The sequence below is a fragment of the Camelina sativa genome, chromosome 2 (genome assembly GCF_000633955.1).
Source record: "Camelina sativa cultivar DH55 chromosome 2, Cs, whole genome shotgun sequence".
In the NCBI taxonomy this organism is placed as follows: Eukaryota; Viridiplantae; Streptophyta; class Magnoliopsida; order Brassicales; family Brassicaceae; genus Camelina; species Camelina sativa.
In genome coordinates, this window is record NC_025686.1 from 16289551 (window position 1) to 16305981 (window position 16431).

Genomic DNA, 16431 nt, shown 5'->3' on the forward strand with positions numbered 1-16431 from the left:
GATTAAAACAGGAGACATAACAAGACTGAGGTATAAAGTATCTTAATCACCTTCTTGTGATCCTTAGAGGATGAATTAACTTGAGCAACTGAAGCTGCAGGTATCTTTGCCACTTTCTTTGAAAGTTCCTAGTAGTTATATTTTCCCAGATCACAATAGATACACAAATAAGTAAGTGTGGTATGTTAGTTGAAATTTTTTATCTCTACTAGAAGAAAAATCATATCGCAAAAGTCAGTGATTTATATATACTTGGATTGAGGTAACCATGGCAAGTAACTCCTCCTTAGACGGCATCGAATCAAGTATTGATTTCAAAGTTGCAGCAAGAGAAGCCACATCGTCTTTGATAGAAGCAAAATCTACTCTCAGAGAATCCAAATCTTGTTCCAAGGAGGAACTCTTGCTAGATTTCCCCATTGAGCAAAAAGAGCACGACTGCTAGGGTATTCTAGTAGGATTAGTTCGTTCTTTATAAGCCAAAAAAACAAAAAACAAAAAAACTCGTCGATAGAAACCGGGTGGTTATTTCCGGTTATTCGAAAATTATACCGGAAATAACCGAAATAAACCTTCTCCCTTAATTAAAAAGGGCACAATTCTTCTTCTTCTTTCTCGAAACTTCTTCGCCAAATCTTTCAGCATTTTTGATCCGAAAATTTTCTTACACCAATCTTCCCATTTTCCTCGCGGCTTCAAGCTCTCTCGTTTCCCAGAAACAATGTCATGGTACAGAAGAACAAAACTCGTGTTCGAGACCCTGCGACGTAACATAAATCCGAAGATTCTACCTCGATCTCGTCCTCATGTTCCTTCAAGAATCAATCCAACTGGGTCTTCTTCTAATCCCACACCTAATTTCTCTGGGTTCTCTTCAATTCCTTCGCTAGGGTTAAGATCATACACATCATCACTCGGCCACCAAAACGCGAATCGAATCGCGTACAACCCGTTTCTGAGTCTACCAAAGAGACATTACTACGTCGATCGATACCAAGTTCGTCACTTTAAGCCACGAGGACCAAGAAAATGGTTTCAAAACCCTAGAGCAGTATTAACGGTGACGCTCGTCGGTTCCGCCGCGTTAATCACTTTGTACTTCGGGAATTTAGAAACTGTTCCTTACACAAAGAGAACACATTTCATCCTCTTGTCTAAACCTATGGAGAAACGACTCGGTGAAGCTCAGTTTGAGCAGATTAAAAAACAGTACAAGGGTAAAATCTTACCCGCGATTCATCCTGAGAGTATTAGGGTTAGGTTGATAGCTAAAGAGGTGATTGATGCGTTGCAGAGAGGTTTGAGTAATGAGCGTGTTTGGACTGATTTAGGGTATGCTTCTACGGAGACTAGTAGTGATAATAAGGGAGTGAAGGAGACTGCTATGGCTATGAGTGGTGGTGAAGAAGAGACTATGACTGATATGAAATGGTCTAAAGAAGATCAGGTTCTTGATGATAGTTGGATTCAACAAAACAGGAAGAAAGATTCACATTCTCATTCAGCTACGTCTCATCTTGAAGGGATTAATTGGGAGGTTCTTGTTGTTAATCAGCCTGATGTTAATGCGTTTTGTATGCCTGGTGGGAAGATTGTGGTGTTTACTGGCTTGCTTAATCAGTTCAAGTCAGATGCTGAAGTTGCCACTGTGATTGGCCATGAGGTATTTAAATGTGCTTTGTTTCTGTTAGGGTAGGAGAGTTGCTATTGGAACTAAATCATGGTTTTTTCTGATTGTTCTGTTTATCGGATTAGGTTGGTCATGCGGTGGCTCGACATATAGCTGAGGGAATAACAAAGAACTTGTGGTTTGCAATCCTTCAACTGGTCCTCTATCAGTTTGTCATGCCTGATCTTGTGAACACTATGTCTGCCCTTTTCTTGAAGCTTCCTTTCTCTAGAAAGTAATTCCTCTTCCTCTCTTCCTGTATTTTACTGTCAGTCCTTTACTTTTTTACTGCAGTAGCTCTTTCGTTTTCAATTAACTTACGAGGTCTGTGTAGCATTGAGGAAATGTTAGGTTTTGGGTTCATTTTTCACATTCTTTAGCAAATGGTCAGGAACAACAGTTTGAAACTTCAATAAATTGTAAGAAACTTGTCATTTGGTTAATCATTAGAAGGTGTTGGAGTAGTTAGGCATAGTAGGAAAAGCGAACAAGCAAGGTTTGCGAGTTATTTTTTGACATTCATTTGCGAAATACATTGGTTGTATGTTTAACAAACTAATCATCTAGTGAATCATTCTGCTCTAAGAACTAATGTATTAAGCAGCTGTTATTGTATTTAGGGTAATGGTAGGAGAAATGTATAAGAAAATGAAAGATGCGTGTGTTTATGTATGAGGAAGGATAACAGGTTCTGATGCATTCAGATTCTTCTTTGTGTGTTACACCACAGGATGGAGATGGAAGCCGACTACATTGGTTTGTTGTTGCTTGCATCTGCGGGATATGACCCACGAGTTGCTCCCACAGTGTATGAGAAGCTGGGAAAGCTCGGTGGAGACAAACTCGGAGACTATCTATCGACACATCCCTCGGGGAAAACGAGGTCAAAGCTTTTGGCTCAAGCACATGTGATGGAAGAAGCACTAATGATCTATAGAGAAATCCAATCAGGTCGCCAAGGCATAGAAGGCTTTCTTTAGCCTTTCTCTACTCATCTTTCAGCTTGCGTCTGTACATTACACTATCTTTCATGTTATGTTAGTATGTTCTTATCATTAAGTTGATTAAAACAATTAAAAGTGATTCTGATTGAGACATAGTATGGTGTAGATGAATATTTTTCACAGAGAAAATGCAAATGGTGGGAGTAAGAAAAGAACATACAAACACTGAATTGAATATATCTATCTATTGGTGAAATCTAAATTATAAGTGAAAGCCTAATTACACTTCCGACACAAGATTAACTAAAATCATTACAACCACACACACACACAAAACCAAATAAATTATCAAAGTCGAATCAAAAAGCCTTTCTCAGTTTCAAGACTCATGTATGTACGGTGACAAGGGTTAAAGAGCTTCTAAAAGAATATACAACAGCTAGCTCTAAAAGGCAAGCTACATAATTAAAACAGGAGACCGTCTTTAAAAGACTGAGGTACAAGTAACTTGAGTAACTGGAATGAATAAGAGACTCTCTGAGCCTACCTTAGTGGTCTTTACAAGAGTATGGTGATCAGAAGAGGACGGACGTAGGGTTCTTTCTCCAGTATATCAGATTCCTTGATGGAAACATTACTACTGCTCTCTTTTTTAGGAGTATTGGTATCTGCTTTAGCAGCCTGTATATATAAACAGAACAGTATCGACAAGAAGTATATCGTCAAAGCAAATACAAGAGCTAGCTTGAGTCCTAAAAGGTACGCTACACAATTAAAATAGGAGACATAACAAGAATGAGGTATAAAAGTATCTTAATCACCTTCTTGTGATCCTCAGAGGATGAAGTAACAACTTGAGAAACTGAAGGTGCAGGTATATTTGCCAGTTTCTTTGCAAGTTCCTTAGTTATATTTTCCCATCACAAAAGATATACAAATAAGAGTGATGTCCTCTCAAAACTTATTTTGCTTGCATGTGACTTTGCGTCTGCTGTGCACACTGCAGTACTGCACCACCTAAAGTCGGTCTGATAATTGTTATTTGTTCATTGCAGTGCAAGACAACAGGGGATACACATTGATGAAATTGCTCAGTATTGTCTGGTGATTTGAGAGATGTTTTCAATATCTAGAACCTCGGATCACGTCTAGTTCAATTCTGAAACTCTGGTATTGTTGGATTGTTTCTTTGTTTCCTTCAATTTGGTAAACCGACATCAAAAAGTTCAAAGTTGCTTCTTTTTATCTGAAACAAAATGTGTTTTTAAGTCAATGGTGTGTGATGAGACATATGTTGCAGACTGAATCAAACTTGTATAGATGAAATTATTAATTTGAACTTCAAGTCTAAAAAAAAAATCTTAATATCATTAATCAAACTGCATTACATGTTGCAAACAAAGACAGTATCAATATCATTACAAAAAAAAAGAAATACAAATTAGCAAATCATTAAGACCACAAGATAATAAAACAAATTTTTGAAACCCTAATTAGACTCTGGTTTGTCAAATAGTTCGCGACAGAGAGGGCAAGTGCCATTAGATCGATCTACCCACTTATTGAGACATTCTTCATGATAACAATGCGAGCAGTTAGGCACGTGGCAGTAATCCTCAGTTCTAGACAGATCAAGATCTTCCAAACAGATGGCACAAGTCGTCAAATCTGTTGGCGATAGAGACAGAGCAGAGTTGCGACGCACAACGTTGTACACCTTCTGTGTCAGTTTGACAGTGCCTTTCATGAATAAAGGTTGTTGTTGTGGCAATGGAAAGTTAGAACTTTTGCTTCTTTGTCGTAGGGCTTGGACTACAATCTCATCAGTTATGTATTCGGACAAGAGACGATCGTGGAGTTGGCTATGGAGGGTTCGATAGACGTCCTTAGGTTCGAAGGTTCGGAGTTTCAGAATGAATTTTGGGTCTCCACCTGGTGGAGAATCCCGGTAAGATCCGACACTCTTGATGCTATCATGATGATCATCATCGCTCTTCTCTATGATAAACTCCTCGAAGTACCCTCTCTTTACGGTGATTTTTACCGTGCTTAATAACTCTAACGACGGATCTTGTGACGTAACGGCTAGATTAACATCGAGTCTGAATGATTCAGTATCCATTGTGGGTGTGAAATCAGTAAAACAAATCTCAGAGACAGAGTGAAAGATGATTCGTAAAAGATTAGTAGATGAGAAGATTGTGGCGAAGGTGTTGTGTGTGTGTTGTGGTGTTGTGTTATATTTATAGAAGCAAATCGGACTCCTAAACGCGTTTATGTAATTTTCCTTTTTTCTATTTTTTCCTTTTTACTTTAAAATACTTTTGATTAACAACAAAAACCTAAATTAAAACAACAAATATAAATCAACAAAAAAACCTGTGACGTAGCACGATCTGATTGGCTGATAGTTTGTAAACCAACAAAAAAAAAAAAGTTTGCGGAGAGAAGTCGTCTCTGTCTTTCTCATCGCTCTCCGTCGGCGAAATCGGATTTTGATTTAAGAAATTGGCATCAAAAATTGAGGGGAAATATGAAGCGTTGTTGGATTATTTCAAGGAATTGGAGCAAAGTTTATCACGTCGAGAAGAGAAAGACGTAATGAATTTCACAGATCTTTCAGTTCAGGTATGTTTCATCGGAGGTGATTGATGCGTTGCAGAGAGGTTTGAGTAACGAGCGTGTGTGGTCGCCTGGTCGGATTTAGGGTATGCGTCTGTGATTGTGATTGGGCATGAGGTATTTAAATGTGCTTTGTTTCTGTTAGGAGACTTGCTATTGATACGAAAGCATGGTTTTTTTCTGTGTCTGATTATTCTGTTTATTGGATTAGGTTGGTCATGCGGTGGCTCGACATATAGCTGAGGGAATAACAAAGAACTTATGGTTTGCAATCCTTCAACTTGTGCTCTATCAGTTTGTCATGCCTGATCTTGTGAACACTATATATGTCTGCCCTTTTCTTGAAGCTTCCTTTCTCCAGAAAGTAATTCCTCTTTCTCTCTTGTCATCAACATTATCTACTGTCTTTTACTGTCAATCCTTTGTTTTTTTTTTACTGCAATAGCTCTTTCGTTTTCAAATAACTCATGATGTCTGTGTGGCATTGAGGAAAAAGTTAGCTTTTTAGGGAGGTTTTGGGTTCTTTTTTCACATTCTTTAGCTTATGATCAGGAACAACAGTTTGAAACTTCAATAAATTGTAAGAAACTAACCATTCGGTTAAACATTAGAAGGTGTTGGAGTAGTTTAGGCATAGTAGGAAAAGCGAACAAGAAAGGTTTGCGAGTTAGTTTTTCACATTCTTTTGCGAAATATATCCGGAGCAACAATTGGTTAGATTGGTTGTATGTTTAACAAACTAGTCATCTAGTGAACCATTTTGCTCCAAGAACTAATGTTTTAAGCAGCTGTTATTGTTGTTAGGAGAAATGTAGAAGAAAAATGAAAGATTTGTGTGTCTATGAGGAAGAAAAACAAGTTCTGATGCATTCAGATTCTTCTTTTGTGTGTCTGTTTGTGTGTTACATCACAGGATGGAGATGGAAGCAGATTATATAGGATTGTTATTGCTTGCATCTGCGGGATATGACCTACGAGTAGCTCCCACAGTGTATGAGAAGCTGGGAAAGCTCGGTGGAGACAAACTCGGAGACTATCTATCAACACATCCCTCAGGGAAAACTTTTGGCTCAAGCACATGTGATGGAAGAAGCACTAATGATCTATAGAGAAATCCAATCAGGTCGCCAAGGCATAGAAGGCTTTCTTTAGCCTTTCTCTACTCATCTTTCAGCTTGCATCTGTACATTATGTGCCCTCCAGCTTTTATGTTATGTTAGTATGTTCTTATCGTTAAATGGATTGATGCAATTAAAAGTGATTCTGATTGAGACATATATAGTTGAATAGTTTGGTGTAGATGAATATTATTTTACATAAGAAAATGCAAATGGTGGGAGTAGGAAAAGAACATACAAACACTGAATTGAATATATCTACCATTTTTGATCTATTGATAATATAAAATCAGAAATATCAAAGTTTCTTTGCTTCTTTTGGGATAATAGCTTGAGAGTGAAAAGTGGGCCAATTTTGCTTCTGAGCTTTAAATGTGTGTTTATAAATGTTGTGATAGACCGTTGAGCTCACCACTGCTATTCTCAGTAAATTCAATTCCTTTGATAGAGATAGAAACTGTATTTTTTACCCAAATTATTCACAGAACTTTTGACCAATGAAAATAGCATTATACTTAACATTTGTGTCAAACAGAGTTTTTGGCATTTTCTTTTTGTAAACGTGAGTTTTATTATGATGTTAGTAGTCTTCATACAATGGCAATTTTCATATCATTTTTGTAACAATATTGAGTTTAGGTTTATACCATTTAAGATTATCAAGGAGATTCGTATCAATCATATCAATGATGATTGGATACCAATCATCTATATATGTAAAGTAGTATCTTGTCTATTAACTCTCATACGAATACCCTAGTCTTCACATTCTGTATAAATATTCTTGTGTATAGTTGAATGAGAATTATCCTTCCATAACATGGTATCAGAGCAGTAAAGATCTACAAAAGACCTAAATTTTTTTTTTTTCGGTCGCTTTCTACTTCTTCCTCGTCTTACTTCTCCTTCTTCCCCTGTTTCTTGTCTCGATCATGTCTTCTACTTCTGAAGTTGTTGCTACGCCCGATGGCACCTCTCTTCTTAATGTCAACATGTCTAACGTCACTAAGTTGACCTTGACAAATTTTCTGATGTGGAAACGTCAGGTCTTTGCTCTGTGCAAAGGCTATGACCTTGCCGGCTATCTCGACGGCACTCTGGCTGCACCTGCTGCCACACTCACCTCCGATGACACCACCACCGTGAATCCGGCTCACAAACACTGGCAGCGTCAAGATCAGCTGATCTTCTCTAGTCTCCTTGGTGCGATGTCTCTCTCGGTGCAGTCTCTGCTTTCCAAAGCTACCACTTCCGCGGAGATCTGGACAACTCTCCACACCACGTTTGCTCAACCCAGTCGTGGCCATATCCTCCAAATCCACGACCAGCTTAAGCATTGGAAGAAAGGTCCCAAATCCATTGAAGAGTACTTTCAAGGCTTCATGGTGAGGTTCGATCAACTCGCACTTCTCGAGAGTCCTATTCCACATGAAGATCAGATCGATTACATCCTCGGTGGCTTACCCGAGGAATATAAGCCTGTTACGGATCAGATCGAGGGTCGTGATACAACACCCTCTCTGAATGTGGTCCTTGAGAAGTTGATTAATCAAGAGTTGAAGATTCAAACCTTGATGACCGCTTCCTCTGTTACACCTGCGTCTGCAAACATGGTCACCCACAAGAACAATACGACCAACCGAGGTTCCTCTTCGTCTCGTGGTCAACATGGTTCGCAGCAACGGTCGCATTTCTCACGAGGCTCTCATGGTCGTGGTTCCCAAGGTCGTGGCTATCAGGGACGTTGTCAAATATGTGGAGTTCATGGTCACAGCGCTCGTTGGTGTTCCCAGTTTCAAGGTCGTGGTTCCTCATCAAGTTACTCTTCTTCGCCACCATGGCAGCCACGCGCGAACCTTGCAATGACTTCCTCGTCTCCCACCACTCCATGGATCTGTGACACCGGTGCAACACATCACTTGACATCGGACCTTGCGAATCTGTCTCTTCACCAACCATACAATGGTGGCGAGGAGGTCACTCTTGCGGATGGATCTGGTATTCCGATAACACACACGGGTTCCGGTTTACTTCCCACACCTTCTCGCTCCCTTAGGCTTAAAGATGTTCTTTATGTCCCTAATGTGTCTAAAAATCTTATTTCGGTGTATCGTCTATGCAACGATAATCAAGTCTCAGCTCATTTTTATCCTGCTCATTTTCAGGTGAAGGATCTCAGCACGGGGGTCCGGTTGCTCCAAGGCAAGACTAGGAATGAGCTATATGAGTGGCCGGTTGAACGTAACACTATCACCGCATTCTCTACATCGCCTTCACCAAAAACCGACCTCTCATTTTGGCATTATCGCCTTGGGCATCCCTCTTTTACAGTTTTAAAGGCACTTGTTTCCAAATTTTCATTGCCTATTTCCACTTCCTCGCAAAAACAATGGTCGTGTTCCGACTGTTTGATTAATAAGAGTCACAAATTGCCTTTTCATGCAAACACAATCACCTCCACACAACCTCTTGAGTATCTTTACACAGACGTATGGACATCGCCTATATTGTCCGCTGATCACTACAAGTATTATCTTGTCATTACCGATCACTACACCCGCTACACTTTGTTGTACCCGTTGAAGCAAAAATCTCAAGTCAAGGAAGTTTTTGTCGCCTTTAAGGCTCTTGTGGAGAACCGATTTCAACACAAAATCCGCACTCTTTATTTTGATAATGGCGGCGAATTCATTGCATTGCGTTCCTTCTTGGCTTCTCATGGCGTATCCCATCTCACGTCACCACCGCATACACCGGAACACAACGGTATCGCCGAAAGAAAACACCGTCACGTGGTTGAGACCGGTCTAGCGCTTCTAAGTCATGCATCGGTTCCGCAGGTCTACTGGCCCTATGCTCTAGCAACCGCCGTGTACTTGATAAGCCAGATGCCCACCGACGTTCTCAATGGTATATCTCCGTACGTCAAGCTTTTTCACCAGCCTCCAAATTATATGAAGCTCCGTGTTTTTGGTTGTGTGTGCTATCCTTGGTTGCGTCCATATCGTGCAACGAAGCTTGAGAGCCGCTCCACACCGTGTGTGTTCGTTGGTTACTCACTTACTCAAAGTGCGTACCTTTGTTTGGATATTACGAGTGGTCGTGTTTATACGTCACGCCATGTGCAGTTTGTTGAGACTGAGTTCCCATTCTCTTCACTATCTTCGTCGCCTGCATCACGTGTTTCTACGCCTGAGTGTGTGCCGTCTCCATCAACGGTCGTGTTACCCTCGCCACTAGCTCATTCCTCGTCGCCTCCGTGCTCCGTCCTTCACCCACCATCACCGGCTCCAGTTTCTCCGGTGTTACCGCACACACCTCCGTCTCCTCCGACATCAGCATCTCCAACATCGCCGACTACATCGTCCTCAACGTCACCATCTGAGTCTCGCTTGTCGTCACCTCCGTCTGTTAACATGCCCCGATCCGCTAGTCAAAGCCCACAACACTCACCAGGCCCAACAACACCAATCTCCAGCCCATCTCCAACAGACCAATCGAGCCCACAACCCCGACAACCATCAAACACGTCTACTCCTTCTTCGTCGTCACCACGTCCCGTCTCGCAAACAACGACCACCACATCCACCACGACTTCCACCGTCGCACCACAACCGGAACCTCAACCCCATCATCATGTTCCACCACCAAACCAAAACCTTCATCCTATGACGACGAGAGCAAAGAACCACATCACCAAACCTAACAAGAAACTTAATCTACTTGCCGTCAAAACACCTCTTATCCCCACAACCGTAGCTCAGGCTTTAAAGGATCCAAATTTTCGGAGGGCAATGTCGGAGGAGATTGATGCTCAGATGCGTCATCACACATGGGATCTGGAGAAACCGTCGCCATCAAAACATGTGATACCCTGTAAGTGGATATTTACACTGAAATATAATCCTGATGGTTCAATTGCAAGGTACAAAGCGAGACTTGTTGCGAGGGGGTTTAATCAACAATATGGTTTGGATTATGCGGAAACGTTTAGTCCGGTTATTAAATCAACAACGGTTCGACTAGTTCTCAAAGTTGCGGTCAAGAAAAACTGGAGCATTCATCAAGTTGATATTAACAATGCCTTCCTCCAAGGCACTCTAACCGACGAGGTGTATGTCTCGCAGCCACCAGGTTTCGTGGATCCCGATCGTCCAGATCATGTTTGTCGGTTGCGTAAGGCGCTATATGGTTTGAAACAGGCACCGCGGGCGTGGTATCAAGAACTACGGATGTTTCTTCTTAACTCCGGGTTTACTGGTTCTCTCTCCGATACCTCTTTGTTTACTTACAAGACGAATAATGATTTCCTCTACGTCCTTGTTTATGTAGATGATATTATTATCGCGGGTCCATCGTCTTTGGTGCAACCGTTTAATGTCTCCCTTGCCGCTCGCTTCTCTCTCAAGGATCTTGGGCCTCTAAGCTATTTTTTGGGGATAGAGGCCACTCGATCACGACAAGGATTACACCTCATGCAACGAAAGTATGTCACGGATCTACTAGCTCGTACTAACATGATTGGTGCGAAACCGGTTGCTACTCCCATGGCTCAATCACCAAAGCTCACTCTTCACTCTGGTACACCACTTGTTGATGCCATGCAATATCGGAAGGTTGTCGGTAGTCTCCAATATTTATCATTTACTCGTCCTGATATTGCATTTGCGGTTAATAGGCTCTCTCAATATATGCATCAACCGACGACGGATCATTGGCAGGCTGTTAAAAGGGTTCTCCGTTATTTGGCTGGGACAACATCCCATGGGATTTTCCTACGCGCAGATTGTCCCCTAACGGTTCACGCTTACTCCGATGCGGATTGGGGAGGTGATGTTGGTGATTGTTTGTCTACAAATACGTACATCGTGTATCTTGGTGGCAGTCCTATTTCGTGGAGTTCGAAGAAACAACGTAGCGTCGCACGATCATCAACGGAGGCTGAATATCGTGCCATAGCCAATGCTGCGTCTGAATTGCAATGGATTTGTTCACTCTTATCGGAGATGGGGGTTGTGTTAACGGTTGTGCCGGTTGTTTACTGTGATAACATGGGTGCGACTTATCTATGTGCCAATCCGATTTTCCACTCTCGGATGAAACATATTGCTCTAGATTATCATTTCGTTCGAGGTCATATACAGTCCGGTGCTCTTCGTGTCTCCCATATATCTACGCGTGATCAGTTAGCTGATGGCCTTACTAAACTTCTTCATCATACGCGATTCCAGGAGCTTCGGATCAAGATTGGCATCAGACAACTGCCTACATCTTGAGGGGGGATATCAAGGAGATTCGTATCAATCATATCAATGATGATTGGATACCAATCATCTATATATGTAAAGTAGTATCTTGTCTATTAACTCTCATACGAATATCCTAGTCTTCACATTCTGTATAAATACTCTTGTGTATAGTTGAATGAGAATTATCCTTCCATAACAAAGATACGGCAACACGGATCCACCGCAAGTATCAAAGCGTTAACATTCATTTAAAGAGGTACAAATGATTCAGTCTACCAAAGAGAAGAATCCGACATACTTTTGTCTCAACTCTAATCCCTCAACTTTTCTAATTTACATGTCTTTTTTTTGAATACACTTGTTTATATTCCTATGCTCACAAAAATCCAAAGCTTGATGTGACTTACTTTGTTTCCTTCGTAAAATGAAAAAAGAGAAAGTGATAAATCAAGAACATGCTCGTAGACTCCAAGAACTCAACTTATTTAATGTATAATCTCATGCCTTCATAGTTACATCAGTAATACTAAAATTAACCTCAAATTGAAACAAAAGAGCATAAAATAATTGAATTCGATATGAGTCATAAATTCTCAAACCTAACGGTACTACTAATATTGCATAGAAGTAGGAGAAAGAAGCCATGAGGTCATTAATTACTCTTCTCTGCCATTACCAACCACTTGGTTAGTAATTGTGCACACAGAACATGTATGAAAACCACCTCTGCCTTCTCACCTTTATTAATTCCTCCGAAGTAACAACAACAACACTCTCTTGTATCTCTTCTTCTTCTTCTTCTCCAGTAAGATAGAGAGAAGAAGAATCTCCTAATACTCTCCAACAATGACTAACAAAAACCCACTTCAAAAATGCTTTCTTTTCATAATCTTATCCATCAATCTCATCTTTCTTCAAGCAGAAACTGTTCAAATCTCTGACAAGAAGACTTATGTTGTCCACATGGATAGATCAGCCATGCCTTCACCTTACACGAATCAGCTACAATGGTACTCTTCCAAGATTAACTCTGTAACACAACGCAAATCTCAAGAAGGAGAAGAAGGTAGCGACAGGATACTCTACACTTACCAGACTGCCTTTCACGGTTTAGCTGCTCAGCTGACTGAAGAAGAAGCAGAGAAGCTCGAGGAAGAAGATGGTGTTGTAGCTGTGATTCCTGAGACAAGGTACGAGCTTCACACTACAAGAAGTCCAACGTTTCTTGGCTTAGAGAGACAAGAGAGTGAGAGAGTTTGGGCTGAGAGAGTCACCGACCATGATGTTGTAGTTGGTGTTTTAGACACTGGGATTTGGCCTGAGAGTGAGAGCTTCAACGACACGGGTATGTCCCCTGTTCCTTCAACTTGGAGAGGAACTTGTGAAACTGGAAAAGGTTTCTTGAAACGTAATTGCAATAGAAAGATCGTTGGTGCTAGAGTTTTCTATAGAGGCTATGAAGCTGCAACGGGGAAGATCGATGAAGAGCTTGAATACAAATCACCAAGAGATAAAGATGGACATGGGACACACACTGCAGCTACTGTAGCTGGCTCACCTGTTAAAGGAGCTAATCTTTTTGGATTTGCTTATGGGACAGCTCGAGGGATGTCTCCAAAGGCTAGAGTAGCTGCTTACAAAGTCTGTTGGGTCGGAGGATGTTTCAGCTCAGACATTNTGTAACACAACGCAAATCTCAAGAAGGAGAAGAAGGTAACGACAGGATACTCTACACTTACCAGACTGCCTTTCACGGTTTAGCTGCTCAGCTTACTGAAGAAGAAGCAGAGAGGCTCAAGGAAGAAGATGGTGTTGTAGCTGTGATACCTGAGACAAGATACGAGCTTCACACTACAAGAAGTCCAACATTTCTTGGCCTAGAGAGACAAGAGAGCGAGAAAGTTTGGGCTGAGAGAGTCACCGACCATGATGTGGTAGTTGGTGTTTTAGACACTGGTATTTGGCCTGAGAGTGAGAGCTTCAACGACACGGGTATGTCCCCTGTTCCTTCTACTTGGAGAGGAACTTGTGAAACTGGAAAAGGTTTCTTGAAACGTAATTGCAATAGAAAGATCGTTGGTGCTAGAGTATTCTATAGAGGCTATGAAGCTGCAACGGGGAAGATCGATGAAGAGCTTGAATACAAATCACCAAGAGATAAAGATGGTCATGGGACACACACTGCAGCTACTGTAGCTGGCTCACCTGTTAAAGGAGCTAATCTTTTTGGATTTGCTTATGGGACAGCTCGAGGGATGTCTCCAAAGGCTAGAGTAGCTGCTTACAAAGTCTGTTGGGTTGGAGGATGTTTCAGCTCAGACATATTGTCAGCTGTTGATCAAGCTGTTGCTGATGGAGTCCAAGTTCTATCTATATCATTAGGTGGTGGCATCTCAACTTATTCTAGAGACAGTTTGTCTATAGCAACGTTTGGAGCAATGGAGATGGGAGTTTTCGTTTCTTGTTCAGCTGGTAATGGAGGTCCTGATCCGATTAGTCTTACTAATGTTTCTCCATGGATTACAACAGTTGGTGCAAGTACTATGGATAGAGACTTTCCAGCAACAGTGAAGCTTGGAACTATGAGAACATTCAAAGGAGTGTCACTTTACAAAGGCAGAGCAGTTTTGTCTAAAAACAAACAGTATCCTCTGATTTACTTAGGAAGGAATGCTAGTAGCCCTGATCCGACTTCGTTCTGTCTAGACGGTGCTTTGGATCGGCGTCATGTAGCTGGCAAGATCGTGATATGCGACCGTGGTGTTAGTCCACGTGTGCAAAAGGGTCAGGTTGTGAAAAGAGCAGGAGGGATTGGTATGATTTTGACCAACACTGCAACAAATGGTGAAGAGCTTGTTGCAGATTCTCATTTGCTTCCAGCAGTTGCAGTAGGAGAGAAAGAAGGTAAACTGATCAAACAGTACGCGATGACGAGCAGAAAAGCTACCGCTACTCTAGAGGTTCTTGGAACAAGAATTGGGATCAAACCTTCACCAGTTGTAGCAGCGTTCTCATCAAGAGGACCAAATTTCTTGTCCTTAGAGATCTTGAAACCGGACTTGTTGGCTCCAGGAGTTAACATCCTTGCAGCTTGGACTGGAGACTTGGCGCCATCGAGTTTATCATCTGATCCAAGGAGGGTTAAGTTCAATATACTCTCTGGAACTTCAATGTCATGTCCACATGTGAGTGGTGTAGCTGCTTTGATCAGATCAAGGCATCCGGATTGGAGCCCTGCAGCAATCAAATCAGCTCTCATGACAACTGCTTATGTTCACGACAACACGCTTAAGCCACTTACGGATGCATCAGGAGCAGCTCCTTCATCGCCTTATGATCACGGTGCAGGACATATAGATCCTTTGAAAGCTATAGATCCTGGTTTCGTCTACGACATTGGACCTCAAGATTACTTCGAATTCCTGTGCACTCAAGATTTAAGTCCTTCACAGCTTAAGGTGTTCACAAAACATTCGAACAGATCCTGCAAACACACTCTTGCCAAGAACCCTGGAAACTTGAACTACCCGGCGATCTCAGCTTTGTTCCCAGAGAACACACGTGTTAAATCCATGACACTTAGAAGAACTGTGACCAATGTTGGTCCTCACATTGCAAGCTACAAGGTTTCTGTCTCGCCTTTCAAAGGCGCATCTGTCACTGTCCTGCCTAAAACACTCAACTTCACTACAAAACACCAGAAGCTTTCCTACACGGTTACTTTCACGACAAGAATGCGGATGAAGAGGCCTGAGTTTGGTGGTCTTGTGTGGAAGAGCACGACACACAAAGTTCGTAGCCCGGTTATAATCACATGGTTGCCTCCTCTGTAGATCAACAACCAATGTTTGAGCAATTCTAATGTTTTTAGTTACCACAAATAAAAAAATCCTCATGTAATGAGAGCTCTTCTCTAGATCGATGTTGTAAAACCTGAATAGAATTGTTCTTTGTCATTATAATTCAACAACCAAACCATATGTGTTCTTACAAAAGCTAAATTTACAAAAAGCTAAAGATAGATGTCTCCGCGTTGAGTTTTCCTACAACAAACAAAAACATGGGCTTTTTTATTAAGAGGCCCAAGAAAGTGATAACATGTAACACTTCTAGTTTTCGATTGACGTTACATATGATTACTACGACCTGATCTCTAGGGTTTTTCACAAAACAGCTATAGAGATGATGAAGAGAAGACGCGAAGAGACCTTACCATCGCCGACAAGAAGAATCCGTCACGGTGGAGATATCGAAATCCCTCTCGATGTAACGGTGGAGATACTAAAAAAGCTCCCGACTAAATCTATAGCGAGGTTCCAATACGTTTCGAAGGAATGGTCATCAATTATCACCATGCGTAGAGACTTCATAGACTTCGTTATGAATCGTTCTTTGGCTCAGCCTCCACGTGATGCATATTTCATCACTTCAATCGACTACGAAGAATGTTACTTAACCTTCCTGTCTAGTACTCATCAAGACAAAGAGACAATATTAATCCCTAAAGGATTTCGGCATTACCTCCGCGGCTTGGTTTGTTGTTGGTCAAAATCTGGTCAGGTAGTTCTATATAACCCTACCACGAGGCAGTCCTTGTACTTACCAAAGAAGAAAACCATGTACATGGAGACTAGTTTCATCGGATACGACCCTCTTGAGAAACAATATAAAGTATTGTTCCTACCAAAGTACAATCCGGAGCAGCCTTGTCGAGTTTTCACATTGGGAGAAACAAATACGAAGTGGAAGTCCATCCAAGGCGTTGAATCTCACCATCCATTGCAAGGTGCAGTTTGCTTCAACGGGAAAATCTATTACCAAGCAGGGAT

The 16431-nt window shown here is 41.5% G+C and overlaps 5 protein-coding genes across 8 annotated transcripts in view; 3 read left to right on the forward strand and 2 right to left on the reverse strand.

Moving 5' to 3' along the window:
• The window catches only part of LOC104726464 (nucleolin 2), a gene marked incomplete at its 3' end in the record, with an annotated part of 2351 nt that extends 1911 nt beyond the window's left edge, over positions 1 to 440 (reverse strand). The window contains 2 exon segments of the mRNA XM_010445337.2: positions 51 to 128; positions 253 to 440. Of these exon segments, the coding sequence (XP_010443639.1) occupies positions 51 to 128; positions 253 to 420 (246 nt within the window). The 5' untranslated portion in view covers positions 421 to 440.
• On the forward strand, positions 631 to 2766 carry LOC104726480 (mitochondrial metalloendopeptidase OMA1-like). Its single transcript, XM_019235510.1, has 3 exons — positions 631 to 1663; positions 1756 to 1904; positions 2400 to 2766. The coding sequence occupies exons 1-3, from the start codon at positions 722 to 724 to the stop codon at positions 2647 to 2649; spliced, it is 1341 nt and encodes a 446-aa protein (XP_019091055.1). The 5' UTR covers positions 631 to 721; the 3' UTR covers positions 2650 to 2766.
• LOC104726470 (RING finger protein 215-like) lies at positions 4038 to 4809 on the reverse strand. The gene has a single exon (XM_010445340.2). The coding sequence runs from the start codon at positions 4733 to 4735 to the stop codon at positions 4103 to 4105; it is 633 nt and encodes a 210-aa protein (XP_010443642.1). The 5' UTR covers positions 4736 to 4809; the 3' UTR covers positions 4038 to 4102.
• LOC104726495 (subtilisin-like protease SBT1.3) lies at positions 12247 to 15588 on the forward strand. Of its 4 annotated transcripts, none has more exons than XM_019235516.1 (2): positions 12247 to 13279; positions 13927 to 15588. In XM_019235516.1, exons 1-2 carry the CDS (start codon positions 12449 to 12451, stop codon positions 15433 to 15435), a joined length of 2340 nt encoding a protein of 779 aa, XP_019091061.1. In that variant the 5' UTR covers positions 12247 to 12448; the 3' UTR covers positions 15436 to 15588. The 4 variants fall into 4 exon arrangements, with proteins under 4 accessions (XP_019091061.1, XP_010443682.1, XP_010443674.1 ...); XM_010445380.2 differs by having other exon boundaries at positions 12247 to 13276; positions 13924 to 15588; XM_010445372.2 differs by having other exon boundaries at positions 12247 to 13252; positions 13900 to 15588.
• The window catches only part of LOC104752885 (putative F-box protein At1g32420), a 3791-nt gene continuing 3144 nt past the window's right edge, over positions 15785 to 16431 (forward strand). The window contains exon 1 of the mRNA XM_019230680.1: positions 15785 to 16388. Coding sequence (XP_019086225.1) covers positions 15785 to 16388 — 604 coding nt within the window. The remainder of the gene's footprint in view (positions 16389 to 16431) is intronic.

Coding starts and splice junctions, on each gene's coding strand:
- LOC104726470 (XM_010445340.2), bottom strand. CDS start 4,735: ATGGATACTGAATCATTCAGACTCGATGTTAATCTAGCCGTTACGTCA.
- LOC104726480 (XM_019235510.1), top strand. CDS start 722: ATGTCATGGTACAGAAGAACAAAACTCGTGTTCGAGACCCTGCGACGT. Junction 1,664..1,755: donor CCACTGTGATTGGCCATGAG/GTATTTAAATGT, acceptor TTATCGGATTAG/GTTGGTCATGCGGTGGCTCG. Junction 1,905..2,399: donor AAGCTTCCTTTCTCTAGAAA/GTAATTCCTCTT, acceptor GTTACACCACAG/GATGGAGATGGAAGCCGACT.
- LOC104726495 (XM_019235516.1), top strand. CDS start 12,449: ATGACTAACAAAAACCCACTTCAAAAATGCTTTCTTTTCATAATCTTA.